Below are 20,523 nucleotides of genomic sequence, written 5' to 3'. Positions count from 1 at the left end.
TTATGTGACAAACAAACAAAAATCCAGAGGGCTAAAAGAGCCAAAACAGACCAAAAATCCTCATCTGGAGGGTGGTTTGTTTGGTGGTTTAAATCCACCTCTTCCTGGTCAGGTCAAAGTGCCCTTGAAAAGGTCAATGTGCCTCATACTGTAGTGCTCCCCATTGACCTGGTTGGCAACTTGAATGGCAGAGGTTTGCCACCATTTCAGCTTGCTTTCAGACTCAAGATTCAGAATCAAGAATTTATTGTCATTGTCAAGAAGGCAAATTGTTGAGTGTGTACACTATATGTACCTAATCACCAAAGACAATAGACGGAGCGGAGGAAGAAAAAATTGTCACGGTGAGTTAAATGTGGCTCCCCAAGGTAACCCCCCCCCCCCCCCCAACAGACAAATACTAAAGATGACATAAGACAGCTGATAATGGTCACTTGAATTACAAATCTATTACCCAACAGGTACATTCATATTTAAAATCAGCTGTGTTGAGTTCACAGGCAGCAGGAGTACAAGATAGATGTTTTCCACCTCCGCCACCTGATCATGGCCCCCAGGAACATGGGTGCAACCAGGGGGCGATTTGTAGGGGGGAGATGGGGGGGGGGATTACATCCCTTCAGGTTTTCATATCTTCACTTTGTATACATGATTTTGATCACTCAAATGTAATTCCATTGATATCCCCCCCTCTGCTTTTCCGACAAATCCGCCCCCTGGGTGCAAGTGTGAATTTAGCAAACACCCTCCATCTAATGCAGCCCTGGGAGGGCCGGTGAAGCTGCTACGTACCTCGATGATGTCTGCGTTGGTCCTGCTCTCATGGGGCTCGTTGTACTCGGTGTACTTGAGCAGCACCTTGTCCATGTCGGTGCTGGCGTACTGGAACAGCTTGTTGGAGTGGTTGAAGATGATGAGGGCGATCTCGCAGTCGCACAGCACGCTCAGCTCGTACGCTTTCTTCATCAGCCCAAATTTCCGCTTGGTGAACGTCACCTGCAGGGAGAGGGGTGAAACGGGGAGAGTTTAGAGAAACAAAGAATGGAGCTTTTTTTCCTTTTTGGGCCTTTTGTGCCTTTATTAGATAGGACGGTAGAGAGAAGAGGGAGATAGGTCTCGGAAAGCAACCAGGCGGGATTCATGATTCAAGCCTGGGTCCCCATGGGAAATGTAGGCCATTCATGGTAAATCACATGTGTCATTTGAAAGTAGAGTGCTCCAATTACCATGAAACTCCATGAAACACTTAATAATTTTACAGAATCTTAAGGAACATTTGGAAGGTTCAGAACAGATTTGTGACTCTAGAAGAAGTCTGATGCAAGGTTTTCTACCAACAGCCAATGTTCTGCTTTGCAGAGCACAGTAAACTTTTTTCTCTGTATGGGATAGTTCAACTACAAACCATGTTCTGTTCAATCAGTAATGTGACTGAATCACTTTGAAAAACACTGCCAGTCTGGCTCTTTTTTAAACACCTTTCCGTCTGAGCATTTCAACTGTAGCGGTAATCCATTGGAAATCATCTGTGTAACACCTCCAATTAATTCATTATTAAACATGCCACTTAATTAATTATACACAGAAGTCTGTTGGGTTTCAGTGGAATAAAAAAAGAAGAGAATGTGAAACCATTAGGTAGTAGGCATCACATGAAAGAAAAATAAAAGAATAATAAGTGAAAAAAACCTCAATTGTCAAAACTGACAGTGGCATTACTAGCTTTGTCAAAGTGAGATGATAATCACCTGCATATTTACATATATTAATGCTTTTTTTATCTCTTGGGAAGGAAAAAAACAGAAAGGGAGGGGGGGGGACAAAAAAGAATATGCTCTGTGCTCAGACTTGTGACGGGAGGGAGCTGAGAGAATGTGATGCAAAGGTGTGAGAAGCAGGTGTTGATTAGAGTGTGACTTTCTGAAGATCTTCCGTGTAAAGGCATCTCATAAATTAACAATGACACAAAGCACATCATGTCTTAGTCTTCTGCTGAGGAGCTGAAAGAGAGGAAGAAGATGATGAGGAACGCAAACAAGACAATGCTTCCCTCCCCTGCCCTCATCTCTCTCTCTGTGTGTCTCTCTGTCTGTCCGTGTCTCTGTCTGTCAGTCCGTCCGTCCGCCCCCCCCCTCTCTCTCTCAAACACACGGTTTTGAGTTAACATTTCAGACCTGAGTGCTTTCACCTCTAGCTTTGACCACCTCTATCCATGACCCTTTCTCTCTTACTTGCATTCTCCATGACCCCCCCCCTCTCTCTCTCTCGCTTTCTCCATGACTTTCTCTTTCTTTCCTTCTTGCTTCTCTTCCTCTCTCTCCCTCTCTCTCCCCATGACTTTCTCTCTCTCTCTTTCTCTCTTGCTTCACTCTCTCTTTTTCTCTAATGCTTCTTCTGTGAAGCAGAAGGCAACCTGCTCCCTTGTCCCTCCCTCTCTCTCGCCCTCTCTCTCCTCCGCCTCTCGCTTGCCTTTCTTTTCTTTTCTTTTCTCCTCCCTCTCTTCTCCAGCTCACTCACAGCTCCCTGCTGCCACAAATCAAATTATTTCGGGGTCGTTTCCATTGGCAACCGTCTACTAAAACCCTCTTCAAACCGTACGCCCCCCTGCCAAGACCACCCCACCACCTTCAGACACACGCACACGCGCACGCATGAATACACACACACGAACACACACACGAACACACACACACGCACGAAAACACACACACACGCACGAACACACACAAGCGCGCGCACGCAGACACACACACAAGCGCGCGCACGCAGACACGAACGCACACACATGAACACACACACACACGACTGGCAGCACTAGAAGGAGGAAATCGGAGTGGAAACAACTGTCACATCATGAGAAAATGGGGGTTGGGCTGAGTAAGGACAGCAGGAGACAAAAAAATCACCACACAGTTAAACATAAAGGAAAAAAGGAAGCCCTGTTTAACAGTTAGACTAATTAATGAATGAGTGTCTTTCAAAGCCGACTTAGTCTTCACTCTCCATTTTGAAGTTCTTTCGTTCATACCAAGAGCCAAGTTGATGAAAACAGAATATTTTTTTCTCATGCCTTCGACTCCTTTTCAGCGGAATGCACAGCTGAGTGTGTGTGTGTGTGTGTGTGTGTGTGTGTGTGTGTGTGTGTGTGTGTGTGTGTGTGTGTGTGTGTGTGTGTGTGTGTGTGTGTGTGTGTGTGTGTGTGTGTGTGTGTGTGTGTGTGTGTGTGTGTGTGTGTGTGTGTGTGTGTGGGTAGATACTCAGTTTGCGATGTGTGTAACCCCCCTGACTACTGATACTCCTGGACTATGTACACTTTATTTTTGGTGTGTGTGGGTGTGTGTGTGTGTGTGTGTGTGTGTGTGTGTGGGTGTGGGTGTGGGTGTGGGTGTGGGTGTGTGTGTGTGTGTGTGTGGAGTGACACAGGGGGTGACTTGTGTTTAACCCCCCATCTCTTTTTCTAAGGAATACAATGGACATTGTTCTAGGAAAGAGACTATGGACACTCCTGGACACTTTATGGCCACCTTGTCTTGGCTACTATGTGCCACTTAGCTAAGGCACATGTGAACACTGGACACTTTACACTTTATATTTTTGGTGTGTGTGTGTGTGTGTGTGTGTGTGTGTGTATGTGTGTGTGTGTGTGTGTGTGTGTGTGTGTGTGTGTGTGTGTGTGTGAGAGAGAGAGATGCCTTGGCAATAAGTATGCAACAGCGAGCTATATATGATTATTTTATTTTATGTGTAAATATGTGTGTTATGTCTTGTGGACAATGTCTTTATGTCTTTATTTATGTGTGTATGCTACTTGACACCTTAATTTCCCCCTGGGATCAATAAACGATACTCTACTCTACTCTACTCTACTCTACTCATGTTTCCAACGAGACCAAACGCAATCATAAACAGCTGCGGCATAATTGCCATTAAGAATAGAAGTGCGAGTATCCAATGGCAACAAGAGCAAGCTACTTTTTATCTCTTGTTCTTTTTTATCTTTCGCACTCTCGCATCTCTCGTTCCCTTTCCCTGTGAGAAGAGGACTGTGTTGTGACAAGAGGTGAATCCAGGTGCGATCTCACCTCAGCCAAAGCCCCTTTACTGCAGCCTTGTGCTCACAGTGCGTGTGGGCGTGTGCGCAGATGAGAGGGGGTTGACATGTGTCGAAGTGTGTGGGAGAGAGTGTGTGTGTGTAGGCATAATTGTGTGTGTGTGTGTGTGTGTGTGTGCATAATTGGTGTTTGTGTGTTTGTGTGTTTGTGTGTGTGTGTGTGTGTGTGTGTGTGTGTGTGTGTGTGTGTGTGTGTGTGTGTGTGTGTGTGTGTGTGTGTGTGTGTGTGGCTGTTTGATGGTGGGGGGATGCATCGTGCATGATTGTTTAAGAAAACATCAGTATATTCTACCATTTCCAAGAGACGAGTATCGCACCTCAGATTCAGCTCATATGATTAACACTTCTCAGCAAAACTAATCAAGTTAAAGGTAAAGAGAAACCTGTTCCCTGCTTGGTTGGTGTTTAACACACACAGAAATCTAACGGGAGCACAATGGAAATGGCATTTGTCTGCTAAACAGTTGCATTAAAGTCCACAGTAGCTCTGGCCCACCTGTGAAATGTCAAGCAGGATTGGGATGGGGGGATTGGAGAGGGAGGAGGAGGGAAGGGGAGCTGGGTAGGGGGACTGGGGTGAGCGACTCGGGGTGATTGGATTTTACAGGTGTGGTGGGAAAAGGGGGGGTGGTGGTGGAGAAGGAGAAGGAGGAGGTGAGGGGAGGCGAGGGGAGGGGGAGTACGCAGAGCAGGAGAGGGGGATTTGGGGTGAGGGAATCGGGGTGATTGGCCTGTACAGGTATGGTCAGAAAAGGGGTGTGTGCATGAGGATGAACTTGTCTTTTTCACCATTGCGTTCTATTTTGAGGCAAAGACAGAATATATATGACTGGTTTCAAGAGTGATGTCAAATGAATACGCCTACACCAGCGGATGCAACTTATATACCTGCTCCGAAGGCATTGGAATGTTCAGTGTTCAAAGTTCTCTGACGCCATGTGAAAACAGCCAATGGGAGGCTGGGACTGGGGGAGTGGAATGGTGGGTGGATTTAGGGGTGTTGGAGTGAGTGGGGGCTAGGGCACTCAGGAGTGTGGAGAGATGGTGGCTGGACTGGGCAGTGAAAGACTACAGACCTACAGATTATTACAGCAAGCACATTCGTTCAAAACATCCATCTCCAATTCCCTCCCCCAGCCCCTGGCAGTGTCTCTGGTGGAGTTGGAGGTGGAGGTGGAGCTGGAAGTGGTGGGTAGAGGTGTAAATCAATGCCTTCATGGCAATACGATTCAATATTGATTTCTTAAGCCAACGATTCCATTATCTTTGATACTGAAGAATGATCCACCATTTGATTAGATTAAATTCAATGGTTCATATTTTTTACCTTACTGGCTAGGTCATGTACGGAATTTTAAGTAAATTGACGAAAGCTCTAATATTTGCATGCATTTTATTTGAGAAACATTGTTATCATTAAAGTCCGTATTATCACTACTGCATGAGCAAAATAAAATTCCTCACAAAAGTAATACCAACAAAGGTAGCATTAAAAAAACGGATTAATGGATTCTCTTGCAGAAACATTGATAAATCAAATTGTTGGCTGTAGGGTCGACACATTGATGCAAATTGATTATTTACTACACCCCTATGGTGTTGGGTTGGGTCAGGTGAGAGTAAGGCTGAGTGGAGCTAACTTGTGGCGAAGCAGTGACATCCATACTGTATACAGCAGAGGTGGAACGTAACTAAGTATTTTTACTCCGTTACTGTACTTAAGTAGGTTTTTTCTGGAATTTGTACTTACTTGAGTAAAAAGAAAAATGCAGACTTTTATTTTTACTCAGTTCATTTTTTTGACAATTACTTGTACTTTCTACTCCTTACGTTTCTCTAAGAAGACTTTGTTACTAGTTACATTTATCCTAGGTTTTCCTGTTGTTTTTCGTGGATATTTGAGTAGCCTCAGCTGCGGGCATTGAGGCGGGACCAAGCCCCTCTTCCAAACTGACACCCAGACAGAAAAGATACATTAATAGGACTCCATAGTCATGTTCAAATAGAACCGAAAACCGTTGCAGAAACTTTTTCCTATTGGATCAGGCAGACATGGAGAAAGACAGCCATTGCGCGAGTACTTGTACTTTTGTACTCAAAAAGTACATTTAAAAGTTAATACTTAGGACTTTTACTTCAGTACATTTTTGTTGTACAACTTTTACTTTCACTTAAGTAAAAGTAGAAGTACCATGCGAAAAAATTACTCTAGTACACAACCTCTGAGAGAGGAAGAAGCCATTAAGTACACCAGTGCAAAGTGGCCTCCTCAGGACATTGAATATTGCCTGGTACCGCTCGCCAACAGGACAGAACTGTGCTCCCATGGTCTCTTAATCTCTTCAGATCACTTTACACACACTGGAGAAGCTGTACTGAGCTATACAGAATATATAGGTGTGTGTGTGTGTGTGTGTGTGTGTGTGTGTGTGTGTGTGTGTGTGTGTGTGTGTGTGTGTGTGTGTGTGTGTGTGTGTGTGTGTGTGTGTGTGTGTGTGTGTGTGTGTGTGTGTTAGGGGTGGGCGATATGGCCAAAAATGTATACCTCGGTATAATTTTAGTCACGGTATATATCACGGTATATATCACGGTATTGTACATTTGTTTAAAATTGAAGCGTTGCAAAATGACCAAAAAAACCACATTTTTTTTACCTTTGCATTTGATTTTTGGAAATGACACAATGTCCTTTCATATATGTGTGAATTCTTGCCATTACATTTTTTAAAAACAAGCAAAAACTAGCCTATGTAAAATGCATTTTGCAATGCAATGCAATGCTACCCAATAGAACACTGTCAATTTCACCAAGTGTCGAAGGGGTTAAACTACGGTAGAGGGGGAAAGGGGAGGGGTGTCAAACTGAACACATTGAGAGTAAATACAACTGAACGTGGATTGTATTACTACGTCGTTCATTGCACGTTTTTTCTATCTCTGGAGTTGTTTATGGTAATTTTGAAATGTGTGCTTGCATCTGTGATTATGCCAAGCATAATGGTTTAAGCTGTCATTGTTAAATTTAAGAAAAACGAACTTTCACATGAGGCAGTTAGCAATGCATTGCAGAACTAATGCATTTGAATGGCAATGGCAGCTTTCACTGCACCAGCGGTTAGCGTGCTAACGTTAGCGAAATCGCTAATGCCACATTTTAAACAGTGAACAGTCATTTTAGTTGCTAACACCCAGTCAGATATCATGAATGATATTATCTCAACTGGAAACAGTAACATACAGCTGTTACGGCTGGCGCAATGTGTTAAATTGAAGGCAACCAATGTTAGCACATTAAGCACATTTATTTTGTCAGACACCAGTATAGACATGAATGACTTGGGCTGTTAGCTAGTTAGCTTGCATTTCGTGCCCAGTAAATTGTGGAGTCCAGAATCGAAATGTGTTGCCATCACATACCATTTCAAACAATAGTTCACTACACTAACCATACATTTTACACTTGAAGCTTATTCAAAGGAAATGATTGTGCTGTTTCTCTACAACCACATTGCTACAACTTGAGGCAGTCAGTCGGGTGGATGTTCAAAACGTTGTCTATACTGCCATCTGCAGGATGCAATGCGCTATATCACGGTAGAACGGTATGGCCAAAATCCATACCTTGGTGGAAAAAATACCTTTTACGATAGTATACCGTCCATACCGCCCACCCCTAGTGTGTGTGTGGTTACGGGTATAACAGAAAAGCTAGTGCTTCAGAGTTCTACATCTAATCCTAAGTCAGTAGACAGTAAATACTGTTCAAATTGCACTGTGCTGTGCTACTATACTCTACACTTAACTCAAATCTTACATTAAAAGGAATACAAATAGAGGGTGTTGTGAAATGTGGAATTATGGTAAACTTCTAAACAATCAAACAACTTCCACCTGAAGCAAACCAATGTACAAGTAAATTACATTGCATTTACTGCTGTATGCTTTATACAGGCTTACTTAGCCGTATCCATAACCGGAGATATGGATAGAACAAAGACAGCTTAAGAGTTAATAGTTTAGGTCTAAACACTGTGTGGCATTACATAAAACACTGTGTGTATGCGCACGCGCGTGTGTGTGTGTGTGTGTGTGTGTGTGTGTGTGTGTGTGTGTGTGTGTGTGTGTGTGTGTGTGTGTGTGTGTGTGTGTGTGTGTGTGTGTGTGGTAACGTGTACTACAGAAAAGGTAGTGCATATGTCGGTGTATGTACATGTGTGCAATGTGCATGTGGTAGTTAACAAGGGTCTTACAGAAAAGCTAGTTCAGTGGCAACAAAGCAGAGAACCAACTGCAACTGATGGGATTCCTCAGATCCGTTTCTGCGGTTTCAACTGCTCGGTCTCGCAGCAGTGATGACTTTATGAGGACCAAACAGGTGGCAACACATGCGCATAGGCACACCCTCCCCTCCCCTCCCCTCCCCCACACACACCCACACACACAGGGGGACGTACACACTCACACACGCGCGCAGGCACGCACACATGCGCACACACACACACACACAGGGGGACGTACACACTCACACATGCATGCAGGCACGCACACATGCGCACACACACACACACGGAGGGGGAGACAGAGAGAGAGAGAGAGAGAGAGAGAGAGAGAGAGAGAGAGAGAGAGAGAGAGAGAGAGAGAGAGAAAGAAAAAGAGAAAGAAAAAGAGAAAGAGACAGCAATGCAATAACCACACGATGTTGGTTGGTTGGTTGGCAGGAGCCACACCACACCACACCACACCACACCACAGCCTGCCCCTGCCCCTCCACCCCCCTTGCTCCACGAGGAGCCAAGTCTCACCTGTCGGTTCCTCTCATCCGTGATCCTCTGAATCTGAATCTTTTTCCTCCCCATGGCTGCACTCTGCTGCTGGGGGACTCAGTGGGGCACGTGTTGGGGGTCAAGGGGCCAAGATCTGTCCCAAGATTTGGAGGAGGGGGGAGGGGAGGAGGAGGAGAAGGAGGAGGGGGGGTGGGAGGGGGAGTTATATGTCGTAGGAAAGCCTTTGGTGTTGGAAGTCTTTCTTCCTCTCTCGCTCGCTCGCTCGTTCGTTTTCTCTCTCTCTCTCTCGAATTTGCCGGTCTCCTGGTCAACCTATCCAAAACGGGAGGTTCCCAGGTTGAGGAACCGGCGAAAGAAAAATAAAAAAAGAACTGGAGGTCGCTCAGGGACGGGGTCCTCCTCGGTTCAGATCATGGTCCACAGCTGGGGAAACGTTGTCATCCACACGTCCTTAAAAACTTCTCTCTCTGCCTGGTTCTCAGTGCAGTTTCCCCAATACAGGCTTACTCCTGATGGAACAAGAAAAAACAAGAAAGAGGGGAAGAAAGACAAGAGACAAGAGGAGAGGAGAAAAGGAGAGTGGAGAGAGAGAGAGGGGGAGGACAGGTCAGTTTCTGGTATTCAGGTCTTCTTGTCACACAATCTCAAGGACGCACACACACACACACACACACACACACACACACACACACACACACACACACACACACACACACACACACACACACACACACACACACGTCACATTAACAACAGCAGATGGTCGAACCTGTCGCGAGGCATCACACAGAGAGTTCATACACACCCAAAGCACAAGCATGCGCGCACACGCGCACAGGCACAGGCACACACACGCAATATTGTGGATGTGTGTTTTTTTCCTTATTCGAGATTGAACCTTTGAACCAGTACATGCTCAATTGGCTTGGCTCTCAGGCTAACCTTCTACACTGATCCCCTGAAGGAGAGGATTTGGGGGGCGAGTAGCGAGAGTACCTTTGCCAGCATTTTATGCGCAGTTTACCAACATTTTTGTCTTGTACCGTCCCCCCCACCCCGCCATACTATGAGTACTCCCTCACTCATGCTCGTTCCTCTGCTTGATTATTTTGTTCCCACTTGGCACCCCCTGCAATTTGCTTGCGTACCCCTGGTTGGGAATCACTGCTCTAAACCAACCAGCGTTCTTCTCCAACAGAAACAGAAGGCTCCAGTAAGTCCCCCCATTAGACCCAGTATTATCAGGCCAGTGCACAGAGTGCAGCAGCAGCTGGGGGGGAACTTCCGGTGGGACGCAGAGCCACCTCTTGGGATTTGCAGGCTGCTCTCTAGGCGGGGTTAGCGGTGGGCTGTGCGGGCGGGCGGGCGAGTGGGGGAGAAGGGAAGAGGACACAGTACAGCATAGCCTGAGCAAGGTTGGATGACTGTGTGAGTGTGAGAGAGAGAGAGAGAGAGAGAGAGAGAGAGAGAGAGAGAGAGAGAGAGAGAGAGAGAGAGAGAGAGAGAGAGAGAGAGAGAGAGAGAGAGAGAGAGAGAGAGAGAGAGAGAAGGAGAGGGAGAGAGAGAGAGAGAGAGAGAGAGAAAGAGAAAGAGAAAGAGAGAGAGAAAGAGAGAGAAAGAGAGAGATTGAATACATGTACAAAAGAAATGTGTGTATTTGTCTATTAAAGTGTGTGTGTGTGTGTGTGTGTGTGTGTGTGTGTGTGTGTGTGTGTGTGTGTGTGTGTGTGTGTGTGTGTGTGTGTGTGTGTGTGTGTGTGTGTTTCCATATGCATATGGAGAGGTTGGACTGGAATAGCATGTATAAGGAGGCAATGAGTGTGCAAATGAGCCAAGGAAGTAGACTGCTGAGGCTGCACCGTGTCAACTTCATTAAAGCCAACATGGTCGCCACATCCCTACCAGGTAGCCGCACACTGGCCCACTAGCACCGCACGCCATTATGGATCAAACAGACACACTGCACACAGACGCTAGAGTGGCAGTGGCGCGGTTGTCTGTCTATCTGTGAGTGTGTCTGTCTGTCTGTGCGAGTGTCTGCCTGTTTGTGTGTGTGTGTGTGTGTGTGTGTGTACGTGGATGCCTGTGTGTGTCTGTGTATGTGTGTCTGTATAGAATGACAAACACTAGATATGTGTGGCTGATTAGGCCTTGGGTTCTCCAAAGTAGCTATCTGGCTCCAAAAGGGGCCATGGCTCACTGATATCTCTGGTAGGGGTGTATGTAGCATCACCACCACCACCCCCCCCACCCCACCCCAATCAATTAAAATCCTTTTGGTGAGTCCTGGTACTGAAGTCCTCGTTCCCCTGCCACTACCACACCCCATGTCTCAGGCTCCCGGAGCAGGGCCATCATTAGTGGTGATTAGTGGTCTCCCCCAATCAAGCCTCTAACTGTAGATCGCATTGGGCTCCACGATTAATAAACCACACACAAAACGAGCTCATGATGATCAGCCTATTTGCATTGCTTTACCCAGTAATTTACTTCATCAACTCCCTGTGTTTTATTATACTCATGATTTGCATCATATTACGCAAATAGTGTATGCCTTTTTATGTGGTATCACTTCCATTCATAATTGCTACAACAACATGAGGGGCTTGCGCTCCATTCATAAGAAAAAATATATAAATAGCAAATACTGACTGACTGTCTTTTTTTCCCCTCTTTTCTGAAAATCAAACAAAATTAAATGAGGAGGAAAATGTGAGCCGCATACAGATGCTTAGTTAGAGAGAGAGAGAGAGAGAGAGAGAGAGAGAGAGAGAGAGAGAGAGAGAGAGAGAGAGAGAGAGAGAGCGGGAGAGAGCATCTGTGCAGAGGATACGCCGCCGTACAGCTGAGCTGAGTGTAGCCGAGTGAATGTATGAATGAGCTGATTACATCCTCAGAATAGCCCTCGCCGCCCGCCCGCCTGCCCGCCACATCATTTTAAGACCTGCTATTACTGCTTCTGTAGGTCAAAAAAAGTAAGCCTTAAAATAGAGCTCTATATATACACGCGAGCGCGCATACACCACAGAGAGAGAGAAGAGAGCGCGCGCACAGACGGCGTACACAAACACAGACACACACACCCATGACAGAGGCCCCGGCAGCCACCGCCACCACCACAACGGCGCGATGCGGTGGGGAAACCCTTCAGAGGCTTCCTATTTAAAGAGTCGACTCGACTCGGCGCGGCGCAGTTGTGACTCTGCGGGCAGGCGATCAGCAAATGACAACAATATTAGCGGCAATTTCGAGAGGACAACAAAATTGGTGACCTCCCTCCCTCTCTCTCTCACGCTGTCTCTGTTGGGGAATGTGACTTGCTATCTCTCGCACTCTTTTCACTCTCTCCATCTCTCGCTCTCCCTCTCTTTTTCCCCCCCTCAGTCCATCTCTGATCCACATGCAAAGAGCCAGACTTTGCCACAGCGGGGAAAAAATGTCTGTCGATTCAGCAGCCATTTGCACACTACTGCAACAAGAGCCCACTGAGCCCGTCTTTAATTAACAGGCAGAATTTCATTTTCCAAAACGACTGATGCACTGCACTCTAAGCCTAATGACTGCTTATATTTAGGTCTACTACTGCGAAAAACCTTGTGACGATCCGTTCCATGGCGACAGACAAACACTTGATAAAAAACACATACTTGGACGGGAAAAAAATGAGGAAGTTTGTGTGTCATGTCATTTCAAGACCGTGATATTGGCACTGGTTGGGTGCGAGAAGCTACAGCACTGAACTGTGAATGCCTTCATCAGGCTGAAAAACTTTGCCTTTTTTTCCCATTTCCTCTGACATTCTCGGCTCACAAAGACTGGTGTTCTCGCAGCATGGTTTCCACACCATCAGCATGACTCCTCGACACATTCTCCTCAACAGCTCTCATTATTTGTGGTGCCATGTTTTGACAGACAGACGAAACATTTTTGAAGTCTCGAATTTAAATGCCGACTGCCATCTTAAATGCACATGCTCTTTGGTGCAACATCAAAAAAAAAAAATGAAGACATCACTCACCCCCGTTCCCTGCCATCCTCCTATGTTGCTTGTTCCAAAACTACTCAGTATAGTTTCTTCAATATGGCAAACATTATATGGAGCAGTCTGAGTTTCAAAGCCTTCATTTCCCTGCTTCCCTTACACACACACACACGCACACACGCACACGCAGTCAGTTTTTTTCTCAACAATAATATGTCTCAGAAGATAGAATAAATAAAATACAGAATGGTCTTTCTTAAACTTAAATACAAATAATTTCTACAAAGGGTAAAAAACAGGATAAAGGCTCCTTTGGTATGCCATTGATGCACCAATAAGTTACCTGCCAAAGTAGCTACTAGTGAGGTTGAAAGTACTACTAGCCATAGTCAATTTTTTCCCATTTTTGGCCTGTGCAAATGTCAATCCCTGGTACGCACCCACGCACCCACGCACACGCACACGCACACGCACACGTACGCACACACGCACACACGCACACACACACACGCACACACACACACACGCACACACGCACACACTGCCGTTTCTCAGGCAGCACAATGATGTGATGACGGGCAGCTAGTGCTAGCATGGCTATCAGCAGTACGGCCTCTATTCAGAGGAAACACATTAGCGTTAAGTCAGGGGGGAGGCAAGCAGGCAGGCAGGCTGGGGAGGCAGGCTGGGGAGGGGTGTGAGGCTGGGGCATGGAGCTGAGGAGGGTGAGGCGAGTGGAGGTTGGGTTGTGCTGTGCTGGGGGGAGTCTGGTAGTCGCAGGAGTACATGAAACGCCAGCTTTATCTATACCGCTGGGGGCCACGACTCGACCTGTAGCCCAGCAAGCCACAAGAGGGGTGGGGGGTTCGAAGTGGAGGGGGTGGAGGTTGGTTGGGGACAGAGGGATGGAAAGAGTATGGCCTCACACCTCCCAGCTCAGATGGAGGGAACCCCTGCTTACACACAGGCTGCAGCCAGGTCTCTGAAGCATTTAACCATCCCGAAGCCTGTGTGTTATGATTTTACAGTATATGTAGCTATGATCATGTCCTCATTTGTAAGTCGCTTTGGTTATAAAGCGTCTGCCAAATGTAACGTAATGCAATTATGCCTCCATAGAGCCCCTATGACTACATACTGTGGACTACAACAAATACAAGCAAATGCAGAAGAACATGTTTCGAATAATGACTTCAATGCAGTGGCCAATGCTTGATAGCATACCATAATAAACATGTAACTCAGTAATGTGTGCAAATAAGACACTTTAACGGCAATTTAGCAAGAGATTATTTAGCCGTGGCGTGTGAAAGCATCTCTGCCTGTTACCGTGTCGCTGTCATTCACGGGGTATTTGTAACAGCATTTACCACCTGGCGCTGGGCTCTCTAGAGGACGGAGCAGAGGTGTTTAATGTTAAGAGCATTTGGCTGACGGAACGCACACTCGTACACACACACACACACTCGTATGTACGCACACACACTCGTACGCACGCACACACTCGCACGCACGCACGCACGCACGCACGCACGCACGCACACACTACATTAAAGGATGGCAGACAAACAGAACTCTCTCTCTCTCCCCATCCCCATCCCCATCCCCATCCCCATCCCCATCTCCAGTGAGCCTCCCCCGGTGCCCACACTACAGTGCACAGGTCTCCTCTCCCCCCGCCGGGTCGATATCATATTGCATTAACACCTTTTAATAGCCTCGCGCTTCCGCCCCGAAGACACCGGGCTCCTTTTCCGATGCCGCGCCGCCCGCCTCACATCTCGGCCACTGAAGTGCTTCTGGGGAGGACAGACAGGCTCCCCAGCAAATACAGATAACACACACCATCTTCCCTCTCTTCCCATGTGTGGGCATACGAGAGGCATGCATGCCCTGCCCTGCTTGCCTGTCTATGTGTCTGTGTGTGTGTATGTGTGTGTGTAGTAGTGTATGCAGTGTGTGTGCGTGTGTGTGTGTGTGTGTGTGTGTGTGTGTGTGTGTGTGTGTGTGTGTGTGTGTGTGTGTGTGTGTGTGTGTGTGTGCGCGTGCATAAGTGCGCATGTGTTGTGTGTGTATACTGTGTGTAGTAGTGTATGCAGTGTGTTTGTAGTGTGTGTGTGTGTGTGTGTGTGTAGTAGTAGTGTCTGTCTGCATGCGTATGTGTCCTGTGTGTAGTAGTGTGTAGTAGCGTGTGCAGTGTGTGCGGGTAAAGGATATCTCCTCGGCGGGGTGTGTGTGATACTGTCCAGTTTTGTTGTCCAAAGCCTGTAACTGGAGGCGAAGCAGCCTGGGGCCCTGAGATAACGGTCAGTGCCAGAGCTCGGGGGTCTGGACCGCAGCCAAAGTGGCGCTGAGAAATCCATCACCTCTCTCTCTCTCCCTCTCTCTCTCCTTCCCTTCCCTCTCTAATTCCCTCTCTCTCCCTCCTTCCTTTGCTCGCTCACTCCACCACCACTCCCTTCTCTCCTCCCTCCATATCCTTGGCTCAACACGAGTGCTTACCCATACAGTGCTGCCTGTTGTTTCTCTCTGCCCAACACAACACAACACAACACAGTGCAAAACAACGCAGGATGATAACAGAGACTGTACTCAACACTGTCTTGTGGTGCCTTACACCCAACACGGTCTACTTCTACCCAAGACAGCAATTGCTGGTCTTCATAATAGGCAGTGATTGATTGTCTTAAAGCAAACAGTGCAAATACAGTCTTCCCAACACAACCTTTCATAATACCAATCATTGCCATTGTTTTGTCGAATACCCAAATACAATCTTGTGTTTGCGTTCAGGGCACGAAGCAAACAGACTTCAAAAGATTAGCATGGACGGGGTGCTGCTGTTAATGGGTGGTGTAAACGAACATCCACACCGTACAGAACGCTAACACCAAAGGACATGGGTCCCCGCCATTGGGAAATTCTCTGGGTGCCTACCTAGAAGAAAGCATGATTTGTTGCCATAGCAGCAAGAGGGAGAGAATGACAGGCAGGAAGATGGACAGACAGCTGAGAATTTACTGCCATTGCTTGGCATGACCACAAAATGGAGACGTGGTTGAAAATTACTTGTGTTACTAGTGTTACAACCAACAGAGGTCCGATACAAAAGACTTCAATTTGTGCTACTCAACACATACGATTTTCACAGAATGCCCCACATGGTTGCTTGGCTGCAGAAATGTTCACAGCAATATCACAAAGGGAAATACTGGCATTTGGCATTTCCAAAACACTGACTCACCATTTTAGGCCTTTTGTTAGGCTACTTGTCCAGTTTCCAAGTGCTATATACAAGTAGTCCTTTTGATTTAAAAAATGGTTCCGTTTCGTAAACTAGTGCGAAGAAAGAAATGTTTATCTGCAGTTGAACCAATAATGGATTCCTTTTTTTAAAGATTTTATCATTATTTTGTATTCGATAAAACATCTGTGGAAAAAGTCCTTACATGGGAAATTCCATCTCATTGGTCACCAAATGGAAAATTGATAGCGGTCTGAATATCACGTCACCAAGTAGTTCCCACCCATGCCGTAGCTACGTATGCCCAGCAACATTACACAGTGGTGGCAGACCTTTGCTCTGAATCAGTCGGTCATGCCTTACATATTTGTTGTACACATGCAAGTCCATGGAAGTAAATCAGCCATCACACATCAACAATGACTTAGCAGCAGGCTAGACCAGTGGGCGGTGGGATAGGCTATTACGAGGGCACAGGGACCAAGGAGAAGGACTTGGTTGTGGTTCAGAGAACCAACACAGTGAACAGTTCTGCATCACATTTTCAGTTTTAATTAAGAAAAGAAAGAGAAGGAGAGAAAGAGAAAGAGAGAAAGAAAAGAAAGAAAGACAGAAAATACAGAAAAGAAAGAAAGAACAAAGAAAGAAAGAAAGAAAGAAAGAAAGAAAGAAAAGAAAGAAAGACAGAAAATACAGAAAAGAAAGAAAGAACAAAGAAAGAAAGAAAGAAAGAAATTAAGAAAGAGAGAAAGAAAGAAATTAAGAAAGAGAGAAAGAAGGAAAAAGAGAGAGAGACAAAGAAAAAGAGAAAGAAAGAAAAGAAAAACAAAGTTTCCAGTAGGGACCGCTGAGGAGGAGCACTGACCCACAACTCGGCTCAGCTCTGAGACCAGTGCGGGCAGCAGAGGAGGCCCAAAATGGGACACCAAGAGCTCCCTCCCTCCCCACACCGCCCCCTCTGGGACCCCGGTGATTTACTCCAACCTTGGACTGTACTGCCAGCGCCAACTGCAGGATATTTCCAGCCTGTTGCCTCACATCTATGTGCTGGCTTGGCCAGCCAGCTAGCACTGGCTCTGAAGGGGTTGAGGGCGGGGTGGGGTGGATGGACGGATGGGGGCAAGTGCCGATAGACTACAGATCCTACTGTCTCGAGCTGTTCAACCAAGCTGTAATGAAGTACCAATGAGGTGCCAATGGAAGGCCAATTGTGGGAGAATCAAGATGGGCATCTAATCCCAAAAGCAAAGGGACCGGCATCAGGAGCAACTGAGGAGACTGGGGTTCCTGGTTTGGACGGATCAAGGAGAAATGAAAGGAGAGTGGGAAAGCATTTCAGACCGGCAGGCAGGGTAGCAGGTCTTCAAGAGGAACATGATCCCTCTGAACTGCATGGGTTATGCGTGCGTGTGTGAGTGTGGTGGGGGGTGCAATGCAAGGACAGCACTTCTCCTGTGGGGGCTGGGGGGGTTGTGGTGGTGGTGGTGGTGGTGGTGTTGGGGTGGGTGGTGAGCCATGGACGGGGCTGGCTCTCAGGCTCTCCTGCGGATCTGTGCTCCTCAGCTCGTGAATCACGCCTCGGCTGCAGCACCTGTCAATACCCACCACCAATGCTACAACATACTGCACCACACTCAGCCACACCAACCCGTAGCGCTTCAGGCTTTACAAGGGCTACAGGGAGAAATATGCCCTCCAGTGCCTTCCCACACAGCTACCTTTAATTTACATCGACAGTAGCAACACACCGTGAGCATAGCACAACAACACGACCTCTACAGCTTTGCTGTGTAAACTCCTACACCTTCATTCAACTGTTTTATTCCTGGAAGTTCAATCCATAGAAAGGTGTGGGCTTGTGTATATGTTTGAGGAAAACCAAATCGCACAAGGCAATGTGAGGCAACGTGAGGCAACGTTTGTTGTTGACACGTTGCTATCTGTCGTCAGATCGGCTCAACACCTGATGTCCTGGTGAGGAGTAAGAGCCCTCCTGGATAACAGAAAACTGGGTCTCCTTGCAACAGCGACCTGCCCTCGCCTCTACTCCATCATGGCTCCACTTCTTCAAGCTCATGAGGGCAATACTTGGAAATCTAGGAGCTGCAGCTACAAAGATAAGCAAGAGAGCAGTTATTGAGGGAATATTTGCCTTCATTGGACTGTACAACCCACTGAATTGATACACACGATTTTTTGCGTGGTAAAAATGTTACAACTCTTTTTAACCGTTCAATAGTAGTTATTGGTCTGACCTGTCTACCGCCCTGCGTGAAGGGTACCAAGTATCAACCCTTTCGCGGGCCTTCTTTCCTCGAAGATGTCTGTGTAAGATTAAAAACAAACGCATAGCACACGCCCATGAGAGACTGGCCGGCACTGACGACACCGACGTCACCACGCTTGAACGAGAAGGCTGTGTGGGCCTGCTTGTTTTCGCAATCTCGCAACAGGGATCACATTTCCTCACAAAAGACCCAACAAGTTTAGTTACTAAAAACAGAAATTATCAGCAACCTCCATCGCCAAAGAACAAAGGCCCATCGCTGTCCGTCAATATGGTTTGTGCTTTCGATCGGGGTGGAAAATGTGACTGGAATCTCATTTGCCACGATGAGGAGGAATGTTAAGCTGTCAGTGATGACACAATTTGTCTGGTGGTGAGGGAAGGAACTTGAGCAGGTTGAAAGGGTAGTGCAGAAGAGCTGAAGTCAAAGTAAATCAGTGCACTACATTACAAAACCTGATAATTCTTCACTTTGCTGGCAGAGAAACTGAAATTTGATTCCAACAATGGCCAAGGGAAAGAGAGAAGAGAAGAGAGAGAGAGAAAGAGAGAGAGAGAGAGAGAGAGAGAGAGAGAGAGAGAGAGAGAGAGAGAGAGAGAGAGAGAGAGAGAGAGAGAGAGAGAGAGAGAATGAGAGAATGTTACAGAGCAATAGAGGTTATTTCATGTTTGCAGAAAGCACCATTTCAGTGTTTGTTGCGCTGAATGTTTTTTTTGTGTGTGTTTATGCTAGAGAGAACGCTTTACCGCGTTTTGCTCCAGGGTGAAACACCTACCACATGTCCCACAGGGACCTTAACCTTGGGTCTTCCATTTTCAATCGGCCTTTGATCTTAACTTCCCTCAAGCCTGTGAAACTCGGGGTGAACAGGCAGACCATGGACTTCAAGAAAAGGGAGAAGTCAAACGCATTATTTATTTATTTACGTTTTCTTTTTTTTGTCCAAATGCGAAGAAAACATTTTTTGTCGGCCTGGTGAAAAGCCAGTGGGCGGGATTCCATTTCTCAACTCTGAGTGTTTCATATCGAGCGCCCAGATATCCTCGAGGTGTCAGACTTCTGATCGTTAGCATTGAAATAACATTTTGTAGATCACTGAAACCTGAAAGCTTTTTGTGATATTCCAAACACAAAAAACACTGTTGATATTGCCTAGGCCTATCTATTTTTAGATTAGAAACACGCTCTGAAAATGTTGAGGCAATGGGCAGACAGATTCATTGGCTGCCGTCACACAAAACCACCGGTGCTAGAAGTGGCAGTTCCAAGTGCCAGTGCCCGAGTAACTCTTACCTCTCGCGTTCCAAATCGGGACCACAACACTTCAGACAGGGGACAGAATTAGCAGAGGAGGGTCACTTTCTTGATAAATCCCAAGTCAACCAAGACATAATCCAGAGAGAAGGGTGGTGGATGAAACGTACGTAGTGTGTACCCTTCAGTGATCAGATGACACGAGTGACTACTCTTGTGACGACCACCCCCCCTCCATTCCCCCAACTGCAGAGCCCTCCCCCTGAGCATGGCTCAGCCAACAACACCCCACCAATACCCCCCTCCAACTAAAGCCTTACACATATGCTGTCACACACGCACTCATAGACATAGACATAGACACAGACACACTCACAGGCACACACATACACGAACACACACACACACACACACACACAATTGCCCTAATATGCCTTTGGTAGCAACTGCCTCCAATTCATCAGTGTCTTCGGGGGTAATTTGGGGGTGAAGGTGGGGGTAGCTAGCTGATGAAACTGAGGAAGTTTGACAGATCTTCCTTCTTTTGAACCCCCCCCCCCCCACACACACACACACACACACACAATATGCACATGTCTGAAGTGTGTGTGTGTGTGTGTGTGTGTGTGTGTGTGTGTGTGTGTGTGTGTGTGTGTGTGTGTGTGTGTGTGTGTGTGTGTGTGTGTGTGATAGAGAAAGAAAGAGAGACAGAGACACAAAATGTGTGTGCTTCAGCCTACCTTCAGATTTTCTGCAAGCCACTATAAGTGCACTGGCAGCTGCCCACACACCTTTTGTTCCAACATACCCCCCACAACCACACCCACACGCACACGCACACGCACGCGCACACACACACA

At 46.7% G+C, this 20,523-nt stretch overlaps 1 protein-coding gene across 10 annotated transcripts in view; it reads right to left on the bottom strand.

Annotated features, from left to right (window-relative positions):
- mef2d (myocyte enhancer factor 2d) overlaps nt 1-20,523 on the bottom strand; it is an 85,000-nt gene that overhangs the window by 42,191 nt on the left and 22,286 nt on the right. For 9 of the 10 annotated variants that reach the window (XM_063199316.1, XM_063199318.1, XM_063199323.1 and 6 more), the window contains 2 exons: nt 8,914-9,404; nt 793-996 (listed from right to left, as the gene is read on the bottom strand). In XM_063199316.1, coding sequence (XP_063055386.1) covers nt 793-996; nt 8,914-8,967 — 258 coding nt within the window. In that variant the 5' untranslated portion in view covers nt 8,968-9,404. Of the gene's footprint in view, nt 1-792; nt 997-8,913; nt 9,405-19,702; nt 19,868-20,523 lie in introns of those variants that run through there. The other variant, XM_063199315.1, reaches the window with a different exon arrangement.

This window comes from Engraulis encrasicolus, chromosome 5 (genome assembly GCF_034702125.1).
Source record: "Engraulis encrasicolus isolate BLACKSEA-1 chromosome 5, IST_EnEncr_1.0, whole genome shotgun sequence".
Classification (NCBI taxonomy): Eukaryota; Metazoa; Chordata; class Actinopteri; order Clupeiformes; family Engraulidae; genus Engraulis; species Engraulis encrasicolus.
Note: the sequence above shows the minus strand (reverse complement) of the source record. Positions and strands in the feature narration are given on the sequence as shown.